The following is a 27,433-nucleotide window of genomic DNA, read 5'->3' on the forward strand; positions in this document are numbered from 1 at the left end:
TACTTAAGTAGCGGACCTTATTAAAATGAGAATTTTTTGAAAAATGTCGTCCGCTACTTCAGTAGCGGACGTTATAAAAAAACAAAAGAGTACTTTTGTAAATTTGCAGAGCATGCGAGAAAATAAATAGTATGACAAAAGAAAATCTCAAGGAATCACTGTCTCAACCAATACAATCCAGCTTTATCACAAATCAAGACAGAGGGAAGAAAGAGGGAAGAAAGAAAAATACGTAAACTAATGAATAAATTTGGACAAACTTTAGTCCAAGTTCATTAATTGATTTCCGTGTTTTTCTTTCTTCTCTTTTTCTTTCTCTCAAACCAAAGACGCAATGGAAAAACTTTGGAGTGCTATGTCTATATCTTGATATATTTGAATTTTTTAAAAAAATGGCAAGAATAACATGATATATAATCATGCAATATTTCAACCACACTTTTAATCAATTTTAAAAATATTTTATAAATTCTTTAATTTTTTTTTGCTAAATATAAATTCTTTAATTTAGAATTGAAAAATAAGCAATTCCCTCCCTTCCACTCCAAAACCTAACTCTCAAACTTAGTCCTAGCTTCCTCAGATCAAACATTTGACTTGTTTACTAAAGTTTTGCATCCTAAGCACTTCTATTACATTCCCTCAAAGGTGAGTATGGTTGAATTTTATTACACGTTTCAAAGCCTAAGTCAGTTGTTAGTTAAGATATATGCCACATAATTATAGTTGGTTATGACAGCTGTAGTTAGTTACTTGCAGGGTTCACGTGCTTGTATAAAAGGATAAGCCATTTCCCTCTATTCACTAGGTGATTCAACAATATTTTCATCTCTTCAATGTTCACGTTTTTCTCTATAATACAACGCTTAAGTTCATTTTCTGATAGAGAGACCTTAGTGTTCACGTTTTCATTCATGCTTTGATCGCATGAAGTTGCAAATTTGCAATCAAAGTAGGCACAAATCACATAACAAACTATGAAGAAAACAAGCTGAGTGCAGTAAAATAACTAGATAGAAAAACATTCATTCATATAATAAAATAATAATCACAATGGAAAAGTTGGTATCTATATTAGTATTACTACTATATCACAATCCAAATTTTGCTTTACAAAGCCAAAACACGCACACATACAAAATCCCTTGGTTAAGAAACCAACTCAAGAAAAAAATTAAAACACTTCAGCTACCTTGCTTGCAAGAACACGATCCCTTCTTTCAATGTAGCTAAACGGAAACCAGCCCGCTCTCCCTTTGCATTCACCCTCGGCCCATCCGTTGTTTGTTACCTGTTAAAAATGAAACAACCATATTGGGCCACAAGAAAATCTGAACAATCTTTTATATTTTTTAAAAAAGCTACGAGCATGTGAACCACAACTACTTGAATTGGAACACTCTAGCCACATCATAAATAGATGATAATGTAATTATGTTCTGACTTCATATTAGGTTATCATGATATCTTAAGCTTAAGTGCATCTTCACTATATAAGATATAATGGAATAAATGCTTTTCACTTGGGTTATTCCTGCACCAGTTTTGAAACTTACATTAATTTGTTGGCTGCATCTACGGTGCAAAAATGAACTAAGTCTTGCACTGCGCACCATGTTCCTTTATGGTTGGATTTAGTGGTTTCAGCCTGTCTTGATAGACCTTTCACACATTATTTCTCATCCTTTCTCTCTCAGACTCACACGCATGCCCTAACTTACCATTCCACAAGATTTTCTATTCATCCGATTCAGGAAATCGAATCTCGCATCCATCGCTGTGTTCTCACATTCCCCCTCTATCATATTGTGACTACCCGAAGAGACTACGTGCAAAGAGGGAGGAAGAACAAGATGGAAAAAATTCTGGACGGAGGTTGTATCATTTTATTTGTGGATAGATCAATCTAAGGGTTATTTTTAACTTGTGCACCACGAAACATATGCTTTGGTTGTGCATGTTAGCAAAGCCTAATTTGTTACCATAAGTGAAATGAAGGTTGAAAATACAAATCATTAACCCAAAAGAGAGGAAATAAGCCATTTTTGGTTCAAAGAAGGAAGCTATAGTAATACTCAGATTCAGTAAGCTACAAACCTTTCGAATGACAATATAATCACCAACTGATAGATTCAGCTCCACGTCAGACACAGCAGAGTATGGGAATAAAACCTGCAAAAAGAGTAAATAAAAGTTACAAAGGAGAAAGCAGCCACTTGTTTAACAATTTTTAATATATGTGTGACCCTGTGTATAAGAAAAGGTCTCTTAATAACCTCGCCTAAGAAGTAACCCATGCTATCTGTTGATCCATTATGTGTCTGAGAAGCATAAACACCATTCACTTCTTCATATGATGGGGGTGGTGGCATGTTGTTATCCACACTAGGAGTAGGAGGGGCTTCAATTCGTTGTCTTTCTGATATCATCTATAATTAAATATAGACATAGCACCAATCATCATACATTAATAACATAAGAAAATTACGGGTATATCAATCAAAATGATAAAACGGTGAGTGCTTACCTCCCCTTCAAGTTGATCAAGAATTTGTAGGACTACTTGGTGATAGGAGCGTTCCGCTTCAACCTTCATAAGTAGAAATAAAATGCGCGATTAATTAAAAGTTACAATTGAAATAACTAAGAACCAAATTTCATTAAACTGAAAAACTACGGAAATGCAAAGAAAAACTGCAATACCATAGCTATAAGACGTTGAAGGGTTAACCTCTGCTGCTGTGCTTCAACAGCAGCCAATGCAGCAGCTGCTTCCTTCCCCAATATGTTCATGTTTGTCGTCAGGTCTTGAAGCTTTGCTTCTGCTGCTTCTAATTTCATAGCATTCTCAGAATTGCCTGGCATTTCTCTTACTTTTGCCTGGCGTTTAGAAACTTCAATAGCCTGTCTAGGTTCAAATGACAGAGTAAACAAGTCAAGATAGATAAATACAATCATTAAATCTTTTTTTAAAAAAATCATTACATAAACATGTACTTCAGCATCTTTTGAAAAGTCAAATGAAAGATAAATCCCATAATAATCTTTTGAAAAGTCAAATGAAAGATAAATCTCATAATACCTGGGCTTCAGCATCTTGTCGCATTCTATCATAACGTTGAGCAAGATGCCGAGCATCCTCTAATGGAGCTCCCACCACCATTGCCCTTAAGGGTTCTGCAACCTGTTCAGCATGGAGCACAATTTCAATCACAGAATTATTGGGCTGATGTAGCAATCACACTCTAGTAAATAAACAATCCAAGCCACCATTATAAATAGAGACATGCTTTTGGTCAAACAATCAAACTCATGTTTCCTGTTTTCATTTTCATTTCAACTAATAAACATAAGAGAATATAGATCTAATATTTTCTCCACCATATTTTACAACTTTTGAAAACAGATCTAGCATTTCCAAAAAATTGAAAATGTCAAAACATTATTTTCATTGTTTTTGAAAATGGACTCTTCCTAGTTTGCTTTTCATCTTCTCTTATCATAATGGCTAACAACATGAGTCTTCCATCTCCTTGTTAACAATTTAAAATGAAAATAAATTTTAGAAAATTAAAACTGAATATGTTTTCACAAAGTAAACGAGGCCCAAAGTCTCCAAACATGTCGTAAATCCCATTCATATTCAGTAAAACAGTTATGAGAAGAAAAAAAACATCATTACTTCTGCAAGTCAGGTATGAACATCATAATCTTGCAATTACAAGTAGCTGCTTTCTTAAAAAAAAACAAAAAACAAGTAGCTGCATAAAGAAGTCATACATAACAAGCCTCAAAGACACACACACACAATTAACCTGTGTACCAAGAGCTTTTAGTAAGTTTCCACGCTCCTTCTCCATCTGAGCACGGGCTCGTGCATAACTTAGTGCAGCCCTGCACAGTGTACCACCACTGGTACACGTATTTTCCGAACCATATTTCCTGCTATCTTCCGACAACTTCGTTCCTATTGAATATGAAACGCATAAACTCAATAACAATATTTTATGCAACCTAATTGCAATAGTCCTATATATAAGCTTCATTAACCAACATTACTTACCTATTTCAACTTGCTTGGATCCGGTAACAATATAACCTTCTACTCCACGAACAACGTCCCTTTGATAATGCTGAAAGTACAACAATTGCCACTATCAGCTTTGGTACATTTTTCGTTCCACTTTTGGAGGTGCCAAAATTGATTCTAAAAGTGTAGAATTTATTGATGTTTCTCAGTAGAATTGATTCTAACTTCAAAGCTATAACTTGTAGCTTTTGACTTCAAACATGATTTTCACACTCAAATTTATTGTTCAACTTAATATTCCGAGTATGCATTCAAACATAAACCATTTTACATTCAACTCAATTTTATAAAATTCATTCATTCAAAATCAATTTTTGTCATAGCATAACCAAACATATACTTGAGATGAAATACAAATGTAAATAAAGGATCATCATCAATGAACAAACTAACCTTCCCGGCACGTGTTGATATATAAAGTTTCTCAAGTCTCTGGTGTAAGTGAAGCTCTCTCTCATCGGTAACCATATTATCTGAACCTCCATAACCGCCAGCCCCAAACTTATTCAGCACAGCCTATAATAGCAATAATTCAGGATTTTCATCAACACCTTAATAAATAAACAAAGCAATCAAACGAACAACTAAGAAAAAAGAACAAAAACATTTGATAACCACAATCTAAATGAATTAAAGCTAGTTAAATCAAAATTAACGGATAAGAAACCGTGAAATCCATATATACACAATTAAACATCGCTCAGTGATTTCAAAATCAGCTACAAGTTTAAAATTCAACTCTAATCTATATCATTTATTTACTTATTGATCGATTTCCGCAATGTAAGTGTAAAATTCGATTAGATCCAATAGCACTACGCAGTTTCGTATTCATCAGAACAACAATTACAATGTTATATAACCAAAACTAAATTATTATAATCATGAAAAATTGAAAACTAGTGCAATAACAGATTAGACGAAAACATCGATGAAACGTAGCAAATGAAACGAAAACGGTAAGAACACGAAATGAATTTGAACGGAAACGAAGAAGAAATGGAAAGATCTGGTGAAGAATTTTGAGATAGGTTTTGTGAATGAACGAACCTGTTGTTGACGAGCGACTTGTTCTCGAAGCTTCGAAGCTTGTTTTCTGATAGCATCCATGAGAATGAATTGAATCTGAATCTGTTTCAGAGTGAAGAGTTTTTCAATGTTACAGAACCGATTCAGCAAAAATCAAAATTGGATCCTTCAGCGAGAATATTTTATTATTTTATTACAATTATAATACTACTAGTAGTAATTAGTAAAATTTAAATTAATTAAATTAAAAGAAGAATGTAAGAGATTTTTTGAGTTACCAGCTCGAAGTTAAGCAGTTGTAGTAGCAGAAATAGATGGGTGGTTTTCTTGCAGTCTTGTTAACATGTTAGCACGTTTGATTCAAATGGAAGAAGGAAAATGAAAATATTTTTTATTTGGAAGAGGTAAGAAGAAAGGGGAAAAATGAATTTTATCGAAAAATAAATTTACTCATTTACTTTTTTTGATGAATAGGATTAGGGCTAAGCTCTAAGAAGAACAAAAGTCATTTAGTTTTTTTTTTTTTTTACTGAATATAAAATAACTCATTACTTGCAGGTAGGTTCCTTACAATTTAGTTGTCTTCTAATATAAGAAAAAGGATTTTTTTTTTTTTAAGCAAGAAAAGGAACTATTGAATATGAATAAAAATGTATATTTTTGTCGAGTCAAATAATTCTAATTCTTAGAATAAAAATATAAAAGTTGAGATTACTAAAAAGAAAAAAATGCAAATGAAATTCATATTAGAAACATTTCACTTTTTAGATTCATTGTAAAATTTATATACTTAGACTATATTATAAATTTGAGCATAAAAATCACATTTGAAGTTAAAGTATCGGAACCAAACATACACTCGATTAGCTTGGAAATTAGAGACTTGACTCAAAATCTCAGTTCTAAAGCAAGCACTTAGTTGGCCAACCCTCTTTTATAATATCGTAAGCTTTAATTTTAACTCAAAAGTATTCTAACCAAAATCCTTGAACTTCACGCAATATTTTTAATGTAGTTTGGTCCCAAGTTGTAAACTTCAATGTTTTTCCAAGCTGCATTTTGCTGCCAAAACGCTAATGTAATTTTCCAAATGAAGTTGATTTTAATTGATCCCAACATAGCGATTCTTACCCCCGACAAACTCCACGACATGTTGATTTTAATAGGTTCTAACATCCAAGAAATATCATTCACAACATATTTAATTCAACAAAAATCTTAGTTTAAACATAATATTCAACTATGGCTTCACATATTCTCTGATAAACTCTTCTAGCTGAGATATCTCCCCAGTTAAACCAGAAGCATCTGCAGTTGTAACTTTGTTAGAGCATTGAGTAAAGGAAAATGGCTCGCCAGATACTCCCAAAGAGAACTCATTTGTAACATCAGCTTCTGAAACCGCACTTCTCGATGACCGCAATTTGTCGCTGAAAAAGGATAATATGAGTCAGTAGTAGATCTGGCAGATGAAAATAATCAAACTATCATACAATGAATAATATCAACTTTCTTGAGTAAAAACAAATGAATCATTTTATTGGGTGTGACGACAAATAACTGTAAGATTTTAGTAGTAAGAAAATTAATGCATTTCTTCAATATAGACCAATCAACAATAACAGCACTGATATATGAATGTGCATCTGTCCCACAAACTATTAGGAACCTTTCTTTTTGTATAAGAAAGAATTCCTAAAATTGGGCAGGATTGAATATACAGATGAACAATTTTATTGAAAGATTGGAAAAGGATAAAAGAAAATAGGAGAGAAATATCTCCTGCACGGGTTTCCCCTTCTACAATAGAGTCTTACTCTATTCACAAACTTTACAATGTTCAAAAGATGCTCTCTACCCTTTGTGTTATCTTATTTATACACATACTCTATATAACAACCTCAACTAACTAACTACATAACTAACTTCTAATAACAACTACCTTAACTATTTTAATTCCTCTAATGTCTCTTTATTCTATAATCCTATCGATCAACTGTGGTAATACAATTATATGATAAAGTAGTTGCTGAATGATCAAATGAGTAAAGGTAGACAAAGTTTTTGAACAAAAAAGGTAGACAAAGTTAAGGACTTGAAGTCATACATTTCCTTCTCGAGCTGTCTCCGGATAAATTCTTTCGTGTGAGCAGTAACTTTGTCTGTTTTGTTGCAGAGAATAAGCAGAGGAATCTTCTTCCTCACAACACTTCCCTTGGTCAATAGATCATATAGATACCTTAAATCGTAAAACAAAATGTCAGTATCTTCAATAATTACTAATTAATGTCCTTTCTTATTTAGGAACAGTAAGAAATGGTTGCTTTTAACTTATTGAATATTATAACACTTTAGCTTCGCGAGAGCATTTTAACACACGCCACCATGGCGTACAACTAATATTAACAAAAACTATTACTTTAATCTAGCAACTGAGCAGAGAAGGGAATTACTCTGAGGCAGCACGGCAATTTGGTAAGAAGTCCAAAGCATCAACCACAAAGACTACACCAGTTGCTTGAGGCAAATACTCATCCAGTTTGGGTCGAAGACGAGAATGCCCGGGAACATCAACAATACGAACAGGTTTTATCTTGCCCTTCTGTCAAAACCAAATAAACGTAAGATAATATTTGGTCTATTATTGTATGTCTGACTGCACAATTTTTAAAAACAAACGTTTGACACGTAATTTCGACAAATGTTAACAACCCAAAAGCATTCTTCAACTAACAATAAAAGACAAATATATATCCATTTTGCAGAGATAAGAAGCACAAATATCCACATACCCAAAAAATGTTCAAACCCATACATTCAAGGCGGTATTGAAGTGCAGGAGGCTAACATTACCTTTGTTTTTTCACCATTAAGAATAAAAGTGTCTTCATTAGGTTCCATTGATGTAACAGTACCCTGATGAGTAGAGCCATCCCTAAGCTGACAAAGTCATAAAAAGTGTGTCAAGAACATTACAGTAGCACGTAAATTTGAGCAGAAGGAAAATTAATAATAATATTACTGAAGGGAAAGATTATATCCCACCATGTAATATCACCTAAAAATGTAATAAGATACCTTCAGTTTATGATCATCCACCTAACCCTAACTCTTCTATTCCCTCACATACAACTATACAAGCAATATTTGGTCTTAAATAATCTAAATTGCATGTCACTGTATAATGTATTACTACAAACTAGGCTACGCAGTTCAAAACCTTGTAAGTTGTAACAATAACTGAATTCAGTGGCGGATCCACTGCCCGGCCAGCCCGGGCACTTGCCCAGACTCTGGTAAAAAAAATTGGTATTTTAGGGGTTAGTTTAGGGCAAAACTTAGATTTTTAGGGGTTAGTTTAGGGCAAAACTGAGATTTTTTGTTCAAAACTGAGAATTTTCATTGCAAGACTGAGATTTTGTCCAGACTTTATAAATTTTCTGGCTCCGCCACTGACTGAATTGCTCACATTCGATTAGACCTAAAGAAATTAATTCATTTCTTGTTTTCAGATTATAGAAAACAAAGGATTCTCACAAAACCACCCTACAACCCCACCATCATAACATGCAGCATCATAACATTCAGATCCTTTTGAACAACCCCTTCAAACAAAACAGCAATACAATTACATAATAGTCTCCAAGAAAGAAGAGTTAATTATTTCTTTTAATCACTCATGCCAAATCCCAATATCTGATCCTAAAACATAAATCAGCATCATTTCAGCTCATACAGTAAATCTTTATTTCACAAATAAACACAAAATTAAGCATATAAAAAGCACTTTAATCACATTCAATCACTTTCATTTAACTAAATTAAAAGAATTTAGGTTTAACATAAAAAAAAAGCAAAATTACCTGATAGAAGAGAACAGTTTTACCACTACCACTAAGTCCCGTCAAAACAATGGTGTTAGATTTGGTGCGCTTCCAAGCCCTAACTGCAAAAACAAAAAGCATGAATGAAAAAGTGAGAATCGAGCAATTGAGTAGAAATTGAAGAAGAAGAAGAAGAAGGTTTGTAGAAACTAACGTATGTAAAGAAGGAGGGTTGTGATAAGCACGATAGTAAAAGCATGGAGTTGGTTTAGGGGAACTTGGCGAAGATAATCAATTGCTACATTCCATAGATGAAAAACTTGTTCCTTCCATTGCTCTAACTCTTGTTGCATTGTGAATTCCAGGGGTTTTCTTTTTCTCTTCAAAATGATTTTATTTATTTATTCGATCCTTTTTTTATTTTTATTACGGCAAAGCTCAGGGTCTAAGGAAAGAATATGCTCTCATTCATGTTGCTTTAATTTAATTTTTAGAATAAAAGAAAATAATTAAATTGACTTTTTTTTTTTTTTTTTACAAATTTTTGATTTGTTTGGTAAGCAAGGTCTAGGCACCAGTTGGTTTCGGTTAGATTCGGGTCGAAAATCACAAAATGATAAAATCACAACTATTTAATTTGGATCCAATTTCGATTGTCTACATATTTGATTTTTTTGGGTGGCGGGTCGTATAGGTGGCGAGTAGAACGAGTCGGTTATTACGGGTTAGATTAAAACTTTGTTTATTTTTTATTTTTTTTGAAACAAAACTTTGTTTATATTTAAAACTACATTATCCAAAAATTCTTAATTTTCAAATAGTTCAATATTTTGTACACAATGTAATAAATGATATTTGTCAAAAAAAAAAAAGCTTAACTATACATTTGGTCCTTTACGTTTATTTTAGGTTTCAATTTGGTCCCTTACGTTTAAAAAGTATCAATTTGGTCACTTACGTTTATTTTAGGTTTCAAGTTAGTCACTTCCGTTAGTTTTGTCACTAACACCGTTTGAACAGTACACGTGTCAGCGTGTACAAGTGTCACTGTTTGTCCATATATGCAAATTGACTGCCACATGTGACAAAATTGACGGACTAACTTGAAACTTAAATAAACGTAAGGGACCAAATTGATACTTTTTAAACGTAAGGGACCAAATATATAATTAAGGAAAAAAAATGTAACAAATGATAAAACAACGAAAAAAACAAAAAGGGTGGGATGTTTTTACTTTACTTCAAATTTATAGATCTAAACACTATAATAGATCAAGTAGAAGAGAAATATAAATATACATATTCCGCACATTCTTCATCAAAATATTATAAGCTTGTAAAATATAATAATTCTCCTCTATATCAAAGATGGATAAAATCAACAAAGACTATACAAGATTGAGAGAGAGAAGGAAACAAATTAATTTGCAATTTAATGGTTATTCGGTCAATATTTTGTCGGCTATATTGGTTTCGAGTCGAGTCGCGGGTCCGTGCTCAACCCTACAATAAATAATAAATAAACTGTTTTTCTTTTTTTGACAATAAATAAATTGTTTTTCTAAGTTTTTTTTTACCAAAAATTATTTTCCTAATTGTGAAAGTAAAGATAATTTATTTTCCTAAGTTAGAAATTTTTTTTCCGAGACACTCTATTTATCCTAGGTTAGAATTCAGAGTTTGGTCTAACTCATCCTTATAAAACCAATTTGTAAGGTAATAATTGTTTCTTAATTATAAACTCATATTCAGATCAATTCACATATGATGTGGACTTCTTAACGATAAATAAGTCTAAGTTCAAACAGAAATAAAAACCCATATATTGGCAGCATATCAACATAAGTGTTTAATTTTAATCTCTCAAAATAAGGATTAAATGACACACTTTAAGACTGACTAAATGACATCCCACTTTGTCTTCAAGTCTTCAAGTAGCTTGAGACTGACTTGAAGTTCTCTGATGTCTTTAGAAAGTTCTCTGATGTCTTCACTTCTTTTAAATGCAGATTTCCCTGGTGTTGTCCGCGTGATTCCTAATAAAATTCTTAGTCTTCACACAACAAGAAGTTGGGATTTTTTGCGCCTAAAGCAAGATATAGTAACTGGTGTTCTTTCTAGGTCTCAATCTGGAAGAAGCACCATCATTGGCATCATAGACAGTGGTTAGTTTGAAATATCTCTATATAATAACTATAAGAAAGTGTTTGATAAAAATTATAATCATAAAGTCTAATTATGGTTATATAATTCTTTGCTATGTAGGTATTTGGCCCGAGTCTGATAGCTTTAGAGATGATCACATGGATAATCCTCCTCCTCGTTTGCGTGGTATATGTCAAGTAGGAGAAAGTTTTGATGCCTCTCACTGTAATAGGTTGATTCAAAATTTATTTCTAGTTTAGTATCCTTCTGTCATATCAGTAAGAAGTAAAAAATAAGCCAGGCCAAATGGAGTCTTAATCCGGTTATAGTAGATGCAAACTCTTAAGCATTACCCTTCCATACAATTGCAGGAAAATCATCGGTGCACGTTGGTATAATAAAGGATACGAAGCTGAATTTGGTAAACTAAATAGTATTTATTTATTTTTATCAGGAGCTGTGAATCAAGAAGTCTGAATGCAAACTCGAGGAAATTAGTCGAGCTGAGTCCAATTTGATTTAGCTCAACTCGACTCGTTAAAATTTAGTTCGATTTGAAATTCTACTCGAGTTCGTCACAAACTCTTTTTCTAACTCGAACTCGACTCGATTCAAACTCACGAACAACTCGATTCGGCTCGATAATTCAAATCATATGCATCAAAAGGCAAAAGGCAAAAAAAAAAAAAAAAAACTATGAGAGCTACATGTGTTTGTTAAATTTTAAATTCAAATATAACTATGGCCTAAATGAGCACAAAAATGGCTCATAAACCTCTTAATTGGTCTAAAAGCCAGTTAAATGAGTAACAAGTAACAACAGTATTGCCATAAAAAAAGTAACAACGGTATTAATTACTCCCTCCGATCCGAAACAAAAGTGAAATATTTTTTGGTGATATTTATAAGAAACTTTGATCAATAACTCCCTCCAAATTTCGTGCGTATTGAAAAAAGTGAATGTAACAATAAATTTATAAACATTGTTTGCGAGGAGTATTAATTTAGTATAATTGCCCCTATAGTAAATTATATAATAGTATAGAGAAAATAAATTTGTTAAGCATTTTTCGTATTCTCGTGAGCATAACTTAGTTAGTAGGAACATTACAATATACAGAGGTTAGAGATCGAATATGAGTTTTCACACTTATCAATTTTAAGGGATGAAATTCTAACAACTAGGCTACTAGACAATTTATTTTAGTGTTTTTGTAAAAAGTCATTAATGTATGTGAAATATTTTAAGGAAAATCTTATATTAAACGACAATAAATATAAAAAATGATTATTATAATTAGTGTTTTTAATTGCCCTACGGCCAATTCCTTCTTCATCGTTTATACTCTGTCCAAAAGGCCTTATCCAGTGAAGCCATCACATCGCTTCAAGTCTCATTCGACTCATAAACAGTGCCAAATTGTAATACATCATTGATCTCGATGTTGATGAGTGTTGTTCATAAAAGCAATGACTCTTTGTTAGTACCTGATCTTACCTGATCAGAATGTGCGACCGCGGCGATGTTTGTTCTCGAAGACCCCTATTGAAATGGAGGGGGATTGTGTACCTACAGGCACTCTGACGCTCAAGTTAGTTAAGTGTGGAGTGACGGTTTTATGTGCTAAAATGATACATACCTTGCAAATGGCAATGAGGTGTGTATATATAGCCCTCAGCGTTAGGCCAAGGCCCTTGATGACATTAATGACCATCAAGTAGCTGCTGTAAAACGGCTAGAAAAGCCATGATGAGCAGTTAATGTTCATCATTCCGGTGGACGACCGTTACGATGCGTCGAACGTCTTGACCGTTGGTGTTTGAGAGATGGAGTTTGTAGGTCGCTAGTTACTTGGGCTTATGCTCGTGGATTTTCCTCTGATATTGGGCTCGAGGCCCAGTCCAGAACAGGAGCCCCCAAGTCGTTATGCTCGAATACGAGCATAATGACTTGAGGATTTGGATCCAGCGTATAGAACGTTTAAATTTTTACTAAGTTAAAAACCTCAAGCTTTGTCGAGAAAAGACAAAAAGCATCGAGCATACAGGTTGTCACCACACAAAGGTTATCGAAGCACAAACCTAAAAGTGCCGAGCATGCAAAACGTTTGATTCGACATTCAGAGGAAATTAAAACAATGCACACATAAAATCTAAGTCTGAATAAACATCAACGGAAAGATAAAATGTAAGCGAACACTAAAACGATTACGATTATAAGTCGACTCCTCATGTCACCATAAGCAATCGACTGGGGGGCTCCTGTTCTGGACAAGACTTTTGGGTTGAACCAAGCCCAATGTCAAATCCATCGGCCCAATGTCACATCCATTGGCCTATATATACGACTTTCACAAACCTCACAAGGTATGCATTGCTCTAACCTATACTGACTTGGGCGTCGGAGCGTTTTATGCATATACCCACCCTTTGGTGTTGCCGGTCGTCTCCATTGCTCGGATTTAAACCTCCAGCACATAGCATCCTTCCACTGATCTACCACAAGTGAGTTCTCTACCTCTCTTTTATCTCTACCGATAAAACTTGAGTTCTATTACGAACAGTACCTATATAAAACAATTTTTCACCACATAATAAATCGCGCTATTTATCTTCGAGTCATACTTCAAAATGTTTACAAATACATTATCTCGTCTTGACACAGTTGTTTGGCCTAACTTTTCAATTAGTATGAGAGCAATTAGAAATTGATGGAGTGGTTTTTTTTTTAATTTTTAATTTAGCTAATTTGTTTATTGCATAGACAAATTAAATTGAAAATATGGGTTTCGTCCAAACATACATTGGAAAATCAGAAAACAAAACAAAACGAAGTAGCGGGAAGAACTGTCCAAAAGTTAGCCACATCACGAGGCGCAATTAACGCGGCCAAGCAATGCTGTACTAATCACTGTTTTTTATTGTTCTTTATTTATTGAAGTTAAATTAATTAGTAACTTTATTAGGACACTGAAAAAGTTGTATTTTTTTAACACAACCCGGCTAGTTTCCTCTTTCCTTGTTTTTCCATTTTGAATTTTTGGAAACAAATAAAAACTGATAGCGCCAAAGTGTGATACTAATGGAGTGGAGTATCATTTTAAACTTCAAACACACACAAAATCATCCCAGCCGTTCATCTCTTATCATTAATATCACTAATATTAGAAGAAGCAATTCTCATGTAAGACTTGATTATAATTTATAAGAGTGATACACGCCTCATCTTACAAACAGATTTTGTATGAACGAATTACATCTAATATAAAATTTAAAAATTAATAACATTAAAAAATAGTAATACAACTTGATTTGAAAGTTTTGTTCGTAATTGGTGTAGATTTTGTAAAAATAAGTTAGAATGCAATATAAAAGTCTAAGAATTAATAAAAGAAAAAATGACATTTGAATCCTAGAGATTCCGGGTTCGAGTCCCGCTAGTACTTTTAAAGAGAAGTAAATATAAATACATTTGCAAACGCTATTTAAATCTTAAGATTTTCTTTACCTTCCACTAGAGCAATATCCTTTCACTCTAAATTTCTCTTATAAAAAAAAGGCATTTGATTTCAAAGTTTTGTTTGTAACTTGTTTTTTTGACTAATTGTTTTTGAATTTAGACCGGGTCATTTTTTTTTCTGCCCTATAAAAAAAAAATCAAAACATTGTTTTTGAATTTTACAAAGCCATCATCAATAAATATCTATAAGTAAATAAAATTTAAATTTTAAAAAGATACCAATAATAGTGAAGACCTTAGCCCCACCACCTGACCAAATGTCACACCCATGGTGCACTAGTGCATGACTCTCTATGAAAAGGAAAATTTAGTATAGTGTCTTTATTTAAATTGAAAAAAATATTGGTACTTACTTACATAGTGAAATAGATAGATACAATAATTATTACAAGCCAATACCTCAACGCTTGTTTCGCCCTCATTTCAGTGCTTCCAAACCAAACGAAACTCTCTTGCGGTTTCCCTTCTTTGTCTTCACCACTTTTATTATTTTCTTATCAGGTAAAACTACTTAATTAATTAATTTCTATAGCAACGTTTTGTGAGCTAAAATAAATATTAATTCTTCACTCTTTGTGAAACTCTATTTTCACAATAATAATACTTTCAGTTTTTTTTTTTTTTTTGTAGGAAAAGAAAAATATGGAAGTTGTTGTAGCAAAAGCGTTGAAACCAAGCTTGAGAACAGAATCTATTTTTCAACAAACAATTTGTGAAGAGATTTTGTGTTTGAACGCTAACAACGTTGTTGTCGGTGAAGATTTTTCCGTTGATGACTACTTACTTGACTTTTCCAACGGTGAGTTTCAACATGGTTCTGTCGGAAAAGAAATTGATGATTACGAGGAAGAAGAAGAAGAAGAACATGAAAAAAACAGCACCACCTCGGTTTGTTCACAGGACCGAATAGAAGATGACGGTAATTCCAATTCGACGACTTTTTCCGGTGCCGGCGACGGCGAGTCTGACTCCATTTTTGCCGGCGGATTATCAGTTCCGGTGAGGGTTTTTTTTTTTAAAAAAAAGTATGCAATAAATAATTTTTCTTGTGTTTTTTTTATGTAATAAAAATAAAAATTAAATTCATGACTCGTTTGGGTTTTTTTTCTTTCTCAGGCTGATGATGTTGCGGATTTGGAATGGGTATCTCAGTTTGTTGACGATTCTGTCCCGGAACTTTCTCTATTGTATCCGGTTCAGGCCCGGGTCGAACCAGAACCTAGACCGGGCCCAACAAAAGCTACTTCCCAACTCTCATTAATTCGCAAAAAACCCAGAACCAACAAACCTAGAAGGCCCAACTGTAACATGTGGGCCTTCAACCCAGTACTCTGCTCCGTAAAGAAGCACAGGAAAAAGCCCGAGGCTCAAACGGGTGGAGCCCAATTTCAAAGAAGGTGCAGCCACTGCCAGGTGCAGAAAACCCCACAGTGGAGAGCCGGTCCGCTTGGGCCAAAAACACTCTGCAACGCTTGTGGTGTTCGGTTTAAATCCGGTCGGCTGTTTCCGGAGTATAGACCGGCTTCAAGCCCGACGTTTTCCGGTGATATTCACTCGAACAGCCACCGTAAGGTTTTGGAGATGAGGCGGAGGAAGGAGACCGATGAACCGGAGACCGGTCTAGACCGGAATTAAATGGTGTCGAGTTAGTGATAATGGTAAGGTTTAGAATAGATTTTTAGTGAACCAACCGGTCTGAACCGGTTTCTTAATTTTTGGTATAATAGTCAAATGATTTTAGTGGTAGTGAGTGACTAGTCAGCTAAGGCAGGTAATGAAAATTAGGAAGAAGGCATTAATTGTCTGTGACTGTGCCCCATTTTCTCAGTGCAATTAATTTGTTTAATTTAATGAAATTCTAATATAGTTAAAGTCTAGGATAAGAATTTTAAAATGAGGACATCTTGGCCATTTAGATTTCAAGTTGGGGTTTGATATTTTTTAGGAGAATGTTAACTTGTGCCCTTAAGGGCACATGTTAAGAAGATAAATGTGGAAAAAATTTATTGAACTTGTGGTGTATTCAATTATCTAAACATTAAATTCTTTGTATCATTAAATGCTATATTTCTATTTTTAGGTAGCTTAACATGTGCCCTTAGGGCACAAGTTAACATGACCCATTGCATCTTTAAATTGATTTTGGAATTGAATTATTCAACTTTGTTCAGCGCTGTGCGTGATAGATTTTATGAGTGCATGCATGATGCATGTGTGAGAGAGAGAGAGAGGGGATTGAAATTTGAAACATTGATTTTTGAATTGAGACCACTGAAAATGTTTTTAGTGTCAAAAAAAAATAATAGAGTGATCAAGTGGGATGAGTGGATTGCTATTATATTTTGGGAGGCTCACAAGCCACGGGTCAATGATTGGTCATCTCCATGTTTGGGACTTGTCTCCAAAATTTTTTCATTTTTTTTTCTTTGGTCTAGTCTTATTTTTTTATTTACAATTGTTTATAATTCCTTTGTTCCTAATTATAAGATATTTTTATAAAAAAAGGTTTATCTCTAAATATAAAACTCTCTAATCTCTAAAATTTTTAATGTACATTTGTTAAATTATTTTAAACGTACCAATTATAAAATGATCTTTCCTAAACTAAACGGTGATAATTTGGAGATATTTTGCAATAACCAATAAGAATATACCATGTGAAATAAAAAAAAGTTATAAGTTAGTGGTGGATACTACATATAAATATATTTATGTGGCTTATTCTAATTGATTGTTTTAATCAATTGAAAGGAAATACATGAAAAAACACGAGTCACACAATTTGCGGAATTTTAATTTAGTTATATATATATATATATATATATATATATATATATATATATATATATATATTGTCAATTGCAAATTCTTTTTGATGTCCGAGGCATGCAAGCACCAAATATGTCATAAAAAGTAGCCTATGAAGATCTCTATTAGGGTCTAGACACCTCCAAAACAAGCAAATATATAAAACAATGTTTAAAGATAAACTAAATTAGCTAGCCAATTAGCCGATGAGAACACATACAAGATCTCGAGACTCCAAAGAAAGACTCTCGGATAACAGAGATAATAGAGCTCTAGATCGTCCGAAGAGTTGTTGGCAAGAGCAAAATAACATGCCATACCAATAACCACCTAATCGTAACGAACGATCATACCAACCAGGAAGCATATACCCCTTTAAACACCAGGCAAGTTCATGTTCTTCAGGACATCTTGCAATCCAGATTAGTTGATTTGCCACCACAAAGAGATCAAAAGGTGCTGTTAGGTCCTAACCAAGATGCATGGTGCGCTTACCACAAATGTAAAGGAGATGACACGGAAAATTGTTACAAACTGAAGGACTTTATTGAGGATTTATACAACATATGGTGTATTTTAGATCACACAAATTGTCTGTTGCGTTGCGGACCACACATTTTATGTATTGTCATGGTTCGCTACATAGAATGCGAACTGGGTGAAAGGAGTTCACTACCTACATGGCGAATGATAATTTTTTCAAACTAGTGTGTTATTTCATATGGGGCGTTTTTTGATCATTTTGCATGGTGCACGAGAAATAGTGGGGGCGCGAAAAAGAAAAAAATCATTAGTAAATGGGTGTATAAAACATAACAAATCTAAACAAGAAGCCCAAGCTTAGCTCAGTCTCTCCACAATAAAAAAAGGGAAATGTATTGATTATTATTTTTTTATGTTTCAATTTAAATCGAGAATATTTTTTTATATTATTTTCTTATGTTTTTTATTACATTTATTATGTTAAAAAAAATTCAAAGTATATTTTTTTTTTATTTTGATTGATATAATTTATCTTTGGGTTAATCCTAGTATTATTGCATGAATCTTGTAGTTCTTATTAAAAAAAAAGTTTAGATTATACCCTCGATATTTTAAATTCTTCAATTTTAGTCCCTCGTTTGGCCAATGTTAGCAAAATCTCCTACATATATAACATGTTGATTGGTTATTTTCATATTTCGTGTATTTAATTATATTCGATGTGAGCTTTTTGCAAATAACATTAAAAAGATACCTACGATGAATTAGTTTTTTTTTTTGTGAAGTAAGAGTATAGTGACATCAAATGACCTAAAAAGCATCCCAACTATGTTGATACTCCTGGTAGACCCTAATTTCATGCCAAGTACTCATAATAATATTAATAGAGAAAGGAAAAAAAAAAAGGAAAAAGAAGATACAAGATGGGAGACCAAACCAAAATCCATCAAAGCAAAAAGAAAAAAAAATAAAGCAAAAACAAAAAACAGCTAAGAAATACGAAAATATATAAGTGTAGCCCATCCTATCCAAAAGGAAACCATCATAAATAAAAGTGGGCAAAGAGTTCCACCGGTGCAGACCATTATTGCTATGTTCATGGTTTGCTAATTTATTGGCGTACATATTACCTTCTCTAAAGATGTGAGAAAAAAAAGTGTTAAGTTTAACGAGAATCAATTCTTCCATCTATTCTGAAGGTCCCGAGGAACAATGCCACGATCTTTAATAGCCTGAATAGCAATTTTTGAGTCACTCTCAACCCAATAGTTCAGGTGGTAAGTGCCTTTGACCCTTTAAGCAAATAATCAGGGGGTTCGATTCCTGGTAGCTCCTGCATATTGTAAAAGAAATTTAAAATAAACAAAAAAAAACTAATTAAATAAATTAATTTTTATTTGTTTTAAATAAATTAGTAGTTATTAGTTTAAAAACCCACATCTTTAACTAAATACATTAATATAAAAGTATTTTTTAATTATGTTTTTTTAGTTTTAAATTATACTTCATAAGGATAATTCAGCATTTTTTTTCTTCTTCTATTCCACTGGATACTAACTAGAAAGGCAAAATAAAATAAATTCTGAAGTAAATGTGATGTTATCATATACTGTTTCTTATCTTAAACACACCCACCCACCCCCCCTCCCTTTTGTTGATAAGATTTTTTTAGGTGAACACTTTGATACCACATAGTTTGGTCGAAATGGTTAGGTGCGTAGACACTTCGTGTTGATGTTAGTAGTCGTTCGTCGTACAAATGGGTTCGATGGCTTTTTTGGTATATTTTGCTCGTGGTACTCAAGCCGATTGGATTGACTGATCATCTCTCGATCTGACTTTAAATTGGCTCTAGGTTGACTTGGTTTCTCAACAATATTAGATTCGTCAGAGGTTGGTAGAGATGTCTTGTTTTGCTTCTATTATCACAGTATCCATTTCATTTTGCAGACTGTCTAGCTTGAAAAAGTGGACCGTTTCCGTGTTGACGATCAATACATTTGCCTCAAATTACTCAAATTACTAGGGACTTCTATTGGTATTTTAGGATTAAATAGAAGTTAGTGTGCTTCATTGTTTTATCTTGTTTCTTTGGGTAAGCCTCACTTAATTATCTTATTTTTCTACTTTTTTTTTTTATTAATAAGCTTAACTACACATTTGATCCCTTAAGTTTCTTTTAGATTTCAATTTGGCCCCTTACGTTTAAAAAGTATCAATTTGGTCACTTACGTTTATTTTAGGTTTCAAGTTAGTTATTTCCGTCAATTTTGTCACATATGACAGCCAATTTGCATATGTGGACAAACACGTGACACTTGGATACACTGACATATGTACTGTTCAAACGGTATTACCGACAAATATTGGTACCAACTTAGTTGAAATATCTATCCATACCTTGATATTTAGATGTTTTAAATTTATCAAAATAATAGCACTTTTTTTTATATAAATAAAATAATAGCACTCTAGTACCACGTAATCTACTATATAAGAAAAGAAGATACTAATGAAATTCCCAATTTGCCCCTTTTTCATTTTTTGACACATAATCAATTCAGGGTTATTTTTTGTCTTTATCAAAAAAAGTTAGTAGAAAAAAGCTAAAAAAATTTCTCAGTACGATTCGAACCCTTAACCTTTTAGTTACACTTCTTATTAAATTTACCACTAAGCCATATGAATTATTTTGTTATATTTTTGGAACCATCTACTATATAAGAAAAGAAGATACTAATGAAATTCCCAATTTGTCCCTTTTTTATTTTTTGACACATAATCAATTCAGGGTTATTTTTTGTCTTTATCAAAAAAAGTTAGTAGAAAAATGCTAAAAAAATTTCTCAGTACGATTCGAACCCTTAACCTTTTAGTTACACTTCTTATTAAATTTACCACTAAGCCATATGAATTAATTTGTTATATTTTTGGAACCAACATATAATCAATATGAGTTAAATGACCAATTGTAACCACAAAACTCGACTTTATTTGTTACTTCTTCCACGATTTTTTTCTTTTTATCTAAAAATCAAATTTTTTGTATGTAACCCAAATTCAAATACCTCACTTTATACAAATTCAATTTTTTAGTAAATAAAAATCAATTATTAACTGGGCATCGATATATCCTATACATATTTATTAACTGGGCATCGACCATCTGCCACGTTTTTGTTAATATAGGTAGATTACACTTTTTTTTTCTTTTCACCTACAAATCCAATTTTTTGTATGTAACCCAAATTAAATCTAAATTACCTCTTCTCCCACATTTTTTTCTTTTTATCTACAAATCCATTTTTTAAATTACCTAAAAAAATAAAATATTAATGCTATATTTGTCTACACATATTTTTTTTAAAAATTTTACTTAAAACAAAAATAGTTGTCCTTTTATTTTATGTTTCTGTTTTTTTTTTCTTCTGAAAAGTTTTGTATGAAAAGTTTTTATCAATAAGTCAGCAATACTAATTACCTAAAAAAGAATAAAATATTAATGTTATATTTGTCCGTTTATTTTATATTTGTCTACAGATATTTTTTAGAATTTTTTTTATATATTTTTTTAATATCAACTTCATTTATGGACTTCAAGCCAATATTCAATTAAGTTAATTTTTAATTCAACTAAATATATTTAAGAACAAAACTTATAAACAGTTTAATAGAAACTGTTTTTTTTTTGTACAACCATAGAAATGGTTTTTACTGTGACCAATTGAAACATGACACATGGATTAATTTATTCCATATCACTAATTTCAATTTTAATAAAATTCACATTGTCAATTCGAATTTCGTCGAGCAAGTGGAAGAGAAGAGTAAAGCGATGGAGATCACCACTACTCTTTTCTTCAATTCATCCGTTTATTTTTCACACACACACGCACGCACGCACGCACGCACGCACACACACACAGATATATATATATATATATATATATATATATATATATATATATATATATATATATATATATATATATATATATATATATATATATATATATATATATTCATCAATGGGAGGACTCAAACGATTTCAGTTTGTTGGTCTTTCTACAGTGTGGATCCTTCTAATGTGCGGCATCAGAAAGGCAGTTGTGGTAAAGCACTTGCCGAGCACGAAAAGAAGTTCCAAAATAACGAGAAAAACATGGAGCGGTTGTGTCGATGGAAGATAGCTCTTAACCAAGCTGCTAACATTGCTGGCTACCATTTCAATATTGGGTACCCCTCTTCATTCATTCCTATAAAGTATCAAATCATTTTAGACTTTTATGAAATTTTATATTTAGATCCATTTATTTGAAACTTTTTAACCAAAGGTTGATTCCAAGTTATAATTTTAGATTTTTAAATGCATATTCTACACATTTATTAAAGGCATAACTTAATTTGCCAAGTTTAACAATTGGTGCTATAAAGATATGTATCTTGAAACAATTTTGGAATTGCAATATTTTTTATTATTACCAATATATGGAATTGATTGTGATGCATATACTCATACCTTTCAGATCAGACATGAATGAATATGAACACACGCTTATTGGAGATATAGTTCAAGTTGTTTCCAATAAGATGAAGCGAACTCCTTTACATGTTGTTGATTACCCTGTTGGACTCAAGTCTCGAGTAAGTAACGTGAACTCACTTCTGAATGAGGCTTGTAATGATGAAGTTTGCATGATTGGGATTCATGGAACAGGAGGAATTGGTAAATCAACACTTGCTCGAGCAGTTTATAATTTTATTGCTGATCAATTTGAGTGTTTATGTTTCCTGCACAATGTGAGAGAAAATTCAGCGAAACATGGTTTGAAACATCTCCAAGAGCAACTCCTTTACAAAACAATCAGATTGAAAGTGAAGATAGGAGGTGTCAGTGAAGGAATTGGAATCATTAAAGAACGGCTACGTCGAAAGAAGGTCTTATTGATTCTCGATGACGTTGACGAGTTGAAGCAGCTAAAATTTTTGGCCGGAGGATTTGATTGGTTTGGTCGTAACAGCAGAGTCATCATTATCACTCGAGACAAAAGTTTGTTAACATGTCATGGGATTGAAAGAATATATGAAGTAGAAGGCTTAAATCATGGTGAATCTCTTGAATTGTTTAAGCAGGTGGCTTTTAAAACTAAGAAAGTTGATTCAATTAATGATGATATTGTCAACCGTGCAATTAGTTATGCTTCTGGCCTTCCATTAGCTATAGATGTCATAGGTTCCAATTTGGCAGGAACGCCTATAGCAGAATGGGAATCTACATTAGATAAATACAAAAGGATTCCTCCTGATGATATCCAAAATATACTAAAAGTTAGCTTTGATGGTTTGGATGAAGAACAGAAAAATCTCTTTCTAGATATTGCATGTTTCTTTAAAGGGTTTCATTTGGGACAAATTCGTGCTAATTACGATCATTGCATGAAACATGATGTTGGAGTGTTGGTTGATAAATCTCTCATAAAGATTCATCAATTTGGTGATGTGATATTACATCTACTATATAAGAAAAGAAGATACTAATGAAATTCCCAATTTGCCCCTTTTTCATTTTTTGACACATAATCAATTCAGAGTTATTTTTTGTCTTTATCAAAAAAAGTTAGTAGAAAAATCTACTATATAAGAAAAGAAGATACTAATGAAATTCCCAATTTGCCCCTTTTTCATTTTTTGACACAATCAATTCAGGGTTATTTTTTGTCTTTATCATAAAAAAAAGTTAGTAGAAAAATGCTAAAAAAATTTCTCAGTACGATTCGAACCCTTAACCTTTTAGTTACACTTCTTATTAAATTTACCACTAAGCCATATGAATTAATTTGTTATATTTTTGGAACCAACATATAATCAATATGAGTTAAATGACCAATTGTAACCACAAAACTCGACTTTATTTGTTACTTCTTCCACGATTTTTTTCTTTTTATCTAAAAATCAAATTTTTTGTATGTAACCCAAATTCAAATACCTCACTTTATACAAATTCAATTTTTTAGTAAATAAAAATCAATTATTAACTGGGCATCGATATATCCTATACATATTTATTAACTGGGCATCGACCATCTGCCACGTTTTTGTTAATATAGGTAGATTACACTTTTTTTTTTCTTTTCACCTACAAATCCAATTTTTTGTATGTAACCCAAATTAAATCTAAATTACCTCTTCTCCCACATTTTTTTCTTTTTATCTACAAATCCATTTTTTAAATTACCTAAAAAAATAAAATATTAATGCTATATTTGTCTACACATATTTTTTTTAAAAATTTTACTTAAAACAAAAATAGTTGTCCTTTTATTTTATGTTTCTGTTTTTTTTTTCTTCTGAAAAGTTTTGTATGAAAAGTTTTTATCAATAAGTCAGCAATACTAATTACCTAAAAAAGATTAAAATATTAATGTTATATTTGTCCGTTTATTTTATATTTGTCTACAGATATTTTTTAGAATTTTTTTTATATATTTTTTTAATATCAACTTCATTTATGGACTTCAAGCCAATATTCAATTAAGTTAATTTTTAATTCAACTAAATATATTTAAGAACAAAACTTATAAACAGTTTAATAGAAACTGTTTTTTTTTTGTACAACCATAGAAATGGTTTTTACTGTGACCAATTGAAACATGACACATGGATTAATTTATTCCATATCACTAATTTCAATTTTAATAAAATTCACATTGTCAATTCGAATTTCGTCGAGCAAGTGGAAGAGAAGAGTAAAGCGATGGAGATCACCACTACTCTTTTCTTCAATTCATCCGTTTATTTTTCACACACACACGCACGCACGCACGCACGCACGCACGCACGCACACACACACACACACAGATATATATATATATATATATATATATATATATATATATATATATATATATATATATTCATCAATGGGAGGACTCAAACGATTTCAGTTTGTTGGTCTTTCATCAAAGCCTCTCCATGGTTGGGGGTTATTGCCATGTTTATACTGTTGTTGTTGTTGTTGATTTCACTTTCAATGATACAATCAATGTTGATAACAACGGTGGAAATTAAAAACCCGGTTTCACTTTTAGATTTTTAGATAATGGTGAACTGACGGAGTTTAATAAATTATTAATGACGAATAAATTAATTCAGGTGTCGCATTTTAATTGGTGGACAATGTCAATAGTACATATGGAACTATTTCTAAGTTTTGTCCTATATTTAATATGAGAATAAAAATGGAACTGTTTCTAAGTTTTGTCCTACATTTAATTAATTTAATATCAGAATATGGTGGGAGAAAAATTGAAAAACTCCCGAAAAAATGTTGAGACTAAAACAATAAGAATTCTCAGTCATCTCGAGGGGATTGGTCTCTGCAGGGTTGTGCGGATGATACTTTTAGTTTAAAAGAAAAAGAATTAAATACAAAGTTAAAAAATAAATGACATTTATTTAGAAGTTTTTTTTTTGGAAGATATTTTGTTGTTGATATAAAAACTAATTAATTTTTTGAGAAATAAATTACCCTTTTATTTTACCGGAACAAAAAATCCACTTGTCATCAATACATTGGTCATTCTTTTGAAATAGATTGACCAATACATTATTCATAATTTATATTTAGTCTCACGGAACTTGTGTTTTACTAATATATCATGTCGTCTATTTTTTTTTAATAATTTACAGGTTATATTCATATTAATACGGGAACATAATTTTTTTGATTATATCTACGGGCCTTATATTTTTACTCATATATTAATAAAGTTGTATATATTTTTATTAGTTTTACGAGTTATACTCATATATTAATACGAGGACATCATCTTTTGTGTGAATTCTGAGGGATCTATGTTTTTCTTCTTATTAATAAGGTTTCCTGTTCTTTAATAATTTATGGAGCACATATATTTATACTCATATATTAATACCAGAACCTTTTTTGTTTTTAATTCTACAAGATTTATATTTTTAATCATATTTTAATAAAATTGTTTAACTTTTTTTTTAATTTTACGGGTTATAGTAGATCATATATTAATACAGGAACCTAATTATTTTGTTAATTTTTACGGGACCTATGTTTTTTATTAATATATTAATAAGGTTGTCAATTCTTTCATAATTTCTACATGACATATATTTATACTCATATATTAACACAAGAATCTAATCTTTTGAGTGATTTCTGCAAGGCTATATGTTTTTACTCTTATTAATAAAGTTTCCAGTTTTTTACTATTTTTTGTGAGATCTATATTTATACTCATATGTTAATACAATGACCTAATGTTTTGTGTAATTTTTGTGGGAACTATGTTTTTTACTCATTTTAATAAGCTTGCACGTTCTTTTATAATATATGCGGAACCTATATTTATACTCATATATTAACATGAAAACTTATTTTTTATGTTGTCTATTTTTTTTTTTTTTTACAATTTTACGGGTTATACTCATATTTAATACGGTGACCTAATTATTTTGATGATTTTTGTGAAACCTATATTTTCACTAACATATTAATAAGGTTGCCTATTTTCTAATAATTTTTACGGGACTATATTTATACTCATATATTGAATACACAGACATAAGTTTTTGGTTATTTTTACAAGACAATGTTTTTACTAATATATTAATAAGGTAGCCTATTTTTTTTCATGATTTCTCCATTATCTATATTTATATACTTTTTTTGAACAAAATTTATATTATACTAATACGTATATCTGAGATTTTTTTGTGATGGTTTTACTATTGTTCTTTTTCTATTTTTTTTACTAAATATTATATCCTTTCTGATTTTTTATTTATTTTTTATCTTTTGAATTAGTTTCCAATAAATTATTATTTCATGTTACCAAGTGAGGAGCGGCAACGCCGCGACTCCCGTGCGGACGCACGGGTGTTGATACGATCATGAGTTCCCTAAACATGTGGAAGGAAACTTATAAAAAAATGCATAAAAAAATATTTGGATGAAGATGCTTGAGCCCAACTTGAAGCCCAATTCATATGATAAGAAGCATCTTTGGGCTGAATTGTGGTCTAATAATATTGGACTAAATAAAAAAACAATTAAGTCCAATTTTCTTTATTTTTATTGTAATTTTAGTTTTTGGTATTAGGAGAGTTTTTAGATGACCTTTAGTTGCTCCCTAGGCTCTCTAGATGCTTCCTAGTGGTGCACTAAGTCATTATAGTGGCTTGTGGGAATTTATAAGCAAGTTAGTGGGAATTTTCTAAGGTCTATAATGAATGAATGATAGTGGACAATAAATCCTACTATGTAAGGATATGCTATAAATAGGACTATCATGTACTTCTCAAAGGGACAACTTGGAATATAATCTAATTTGAGAGTTTCTCTTGTGAGAACTTTTTCTTTGTTCTTGTGATAAGAACATTGTTCTTGAGATAAGAACTTTATAGTGTTGGTTCTACCGGCAGGTCGCGGTTAGGGTCACACTTTCTTTGATAACTTTGGTTCTACCGGCAGGTCGCGGTTAGGGTCAAGTTCCTCTATA

General features: G+C 31.8%; 5 protein-coding genes across 5 annotated transcripts; 3 read left to right on the plus strand and 2 right to left on the minus strand.

Annotated features, from left to right (window-relative positions):
- Nucleotides 1–1,014: 1,014 nt before the first annotated feature.
- On the minus strand, nt 1,015–5,587 carry LOC123912689 (SH3 domain-containing protein 2-like). The gene is made up of 11 exons (XM_045963241.1): nt 5,398–5,587; nt 5,141–5,221; nt 4,484–4,606; nt 4,064–4,133; nt 3,816–3,967; nt 3,083–3,184; nt 2,704–2,904; nt 2,528–2,590; nt 2,277–2,429; nt 2,098–2,172; nt 1,015–1,291 (listed from the first exon to the last, which is right to left on the minus strand). Exons 2-11 carry the CDS (start codon nt 5,198–5,200, stop codon nt 1,175–1,177), a joined length of 1,116 nt encoding a protein of 371 aa, XP_045819197.1. The 5' UTR covers nt 5,201–5,221; nt 5,398–5,587; the 3' UTR covers nt 1,015–1,174.
- A 574-nt stretch (nt 5,588–6,161) lies between these two features.
- Nucleotides 6,162–9,365, minus strand: LOC123912690 (signal recognition particle receptor subunit beta-like). The gene is made up of 6 exons (XM_045963242.1): nt 9,158–9,365; nt 8,983–9,065; nt 7,973–8,059; nt 7,573–7,721; nt 7,227–7,358; nt 6,162–6,549 (listed from the first exon to the last, which is right to left on the minus strand). Exons 1-6 carry the CDS (start codon nt 9,294–9,296, stop codon nt 6,360–6,362), a joined length of 780 nt encoding a protein of 259 aa, XP_045819198.1. The 5' UTR covers nt 9,297–9,365; the 3' UTR covers nt 6,162–6,359.
- Nucleotides 9,366–10,811: 1,446 nt separating this feature from the next.
- On the plus strand, nt 10,812–11,511 carry LOC123912691 (subtilisin-like protease SBT3.7). The gene is made up of 2 exons (XM_045963243.1): nt 10,812–11,108; nt 11,209–11,511. Exons 1-2 carry the CDS (start codon nt 10,907–10,909, stop codon nt 11,346–11,348), a joined length of 342 nt encoding a protein of 113 aa, XP_045819199.1. The 5' UTR covers nt 10,812–10,906; the 3' UTR covers nt 11,349–11,511.
- Nucleotides 11,512–14,867: 3,356 nt separating this feature from the next.
- Nucleotides 14,868–16,508, plus strand: LOC123912692 (GATA transcription factor 7-like). Its single transcript, XM_045963244.1, has 3 exons — nt 14,868–15,109; nt 15,239–15,607; nt 15,725–16,508. The coding sequence occupies exons 2-3, from the start codon at nt 15,251–15,253 to the stop codon at nt 16,241–16,243; spliced, it is 876 nt and encodes a 291-aa protein (XP_045819200.1). The 5' UTR covers nt 14,868–15,109; nt 15,239–15,250; the 3' UTR covers nt 16,244–16,508.
- A 3,150-nt stretch (nt 16,509–19,658) lies between these two features.
- On the plus strand, nt 19,659–23,404 carry LOC123914785 (disease resistance protein RPV1-like; the record flags this gene model as incomplete). The annotated part of the gene is made up of 3 exons (XM_045965958.1): nt 19,659–19,662; nt 21,952–22,135; nt 22,426–23,404. Coding segments are annotated over exons 1-3 (1,167 nt in total), but the record flags the coding sequence as incomplete, so codon positions are not given.
- Between the last annotated feature and the right edge of the window lie 4,029 nt (nt 23,405–27,433).

This window comes from Trifolium pratense, linkage group LG3 (genome assembly GCF_020283565.1).
Source record: "Trifolium pratense cultivar HEN17-A07 linkage group LG3, ARS_RC_1.1, whole genome shotgun sequence".
NCBI lineage: Eukaryota > Viridiplantae > Streptophyta > Magnoliopsida > Fabales > Fabaceae > Trifolium > Trifolium pratense.

What these genes read in the sequence shown, in the direction of transcription:
- LOC123912689 (XM_045963241.1), bottom strand. Translation starts at nt 5,200, where the DNA reads ATGGATGCTATCAGAAAACAAGCTTCGAAGCTTCGAGAACAAGTCGCT. An exon ending in TATCAACACGTGCCGGGAAG is followed by an intron (nt 4,134 to 4,483) that starts GTTAGTTTGTTC and finishes TTGTACTTTCAG; the next exon opens with CATTATCAAAGGGACGTTGT. An exon ending in TGGGTTACTTCTTAGGCGAG is followed by an intron (nt 2,173 to 2,276) that starts GTTATTAAGAGA and finishes CTCTTTTTGCAG; the next exon opens with GTTTTATTCCCATACTCTGC.
- LOC123912690 (XM_045963242.1), bottom strand. Translation starts at nt 9,296, where the DNA reads ATGCAACAAGAGTTAGAGCAATGGAAGGAACAAGTTTTTCATCTATGG. An exon ending in AACCCTCCTTCTTTACATAC is followed by an intron (nt 9,066 to 9,157) that starts GTTAGTTTCTAC and finishes TTGTTTTTGCAG; the next exon opens with TTAGGGCTTGGAAGCGCACC. An exon ending in TTAATGGTGAAAAAACAAAG is followed by an intron (nt 7,722 to 7,972) that starts GTAATGTTAGCC and finishes TGGTTTTGACAG; the next exon opens with AAGGGCAAGATAAAACCTGT.
- LOC123912691 (XM_045963243.1), top strand. Translation starts at nt 10,907, where the DNA reads ATGTCTTTAGAAAGTTCTCTGATGTCTTCACTTCTTTTAAATGCAGAT. An exon ending in CATTGGCATCATAGACAGTG is followed by an intron (nt 11,109 to 11,208) that starts GTTAGTTTGAAA and finishes TTTGCTATGTAG; the next exon opens with GTATTTGGCCCGAGTCTGAT.
- LOC123912692 (XM_045963244.1), top strand. Translation starts at nt 15,251, where the DNA reads ATGGAAGTTGTTGTAGCAAAAGCGTTGAAACCAAGCTTGAGAACAGAA. An exon ending in CCGGCGGATTATCAGTTCCG is followed by an intron (nt 15,608 to 15,724) that starts GTGAGGGTTTTT and finishes TTTCTTTCTCAG; the next exon opens with GCTGATGATGTTGCGGATTT.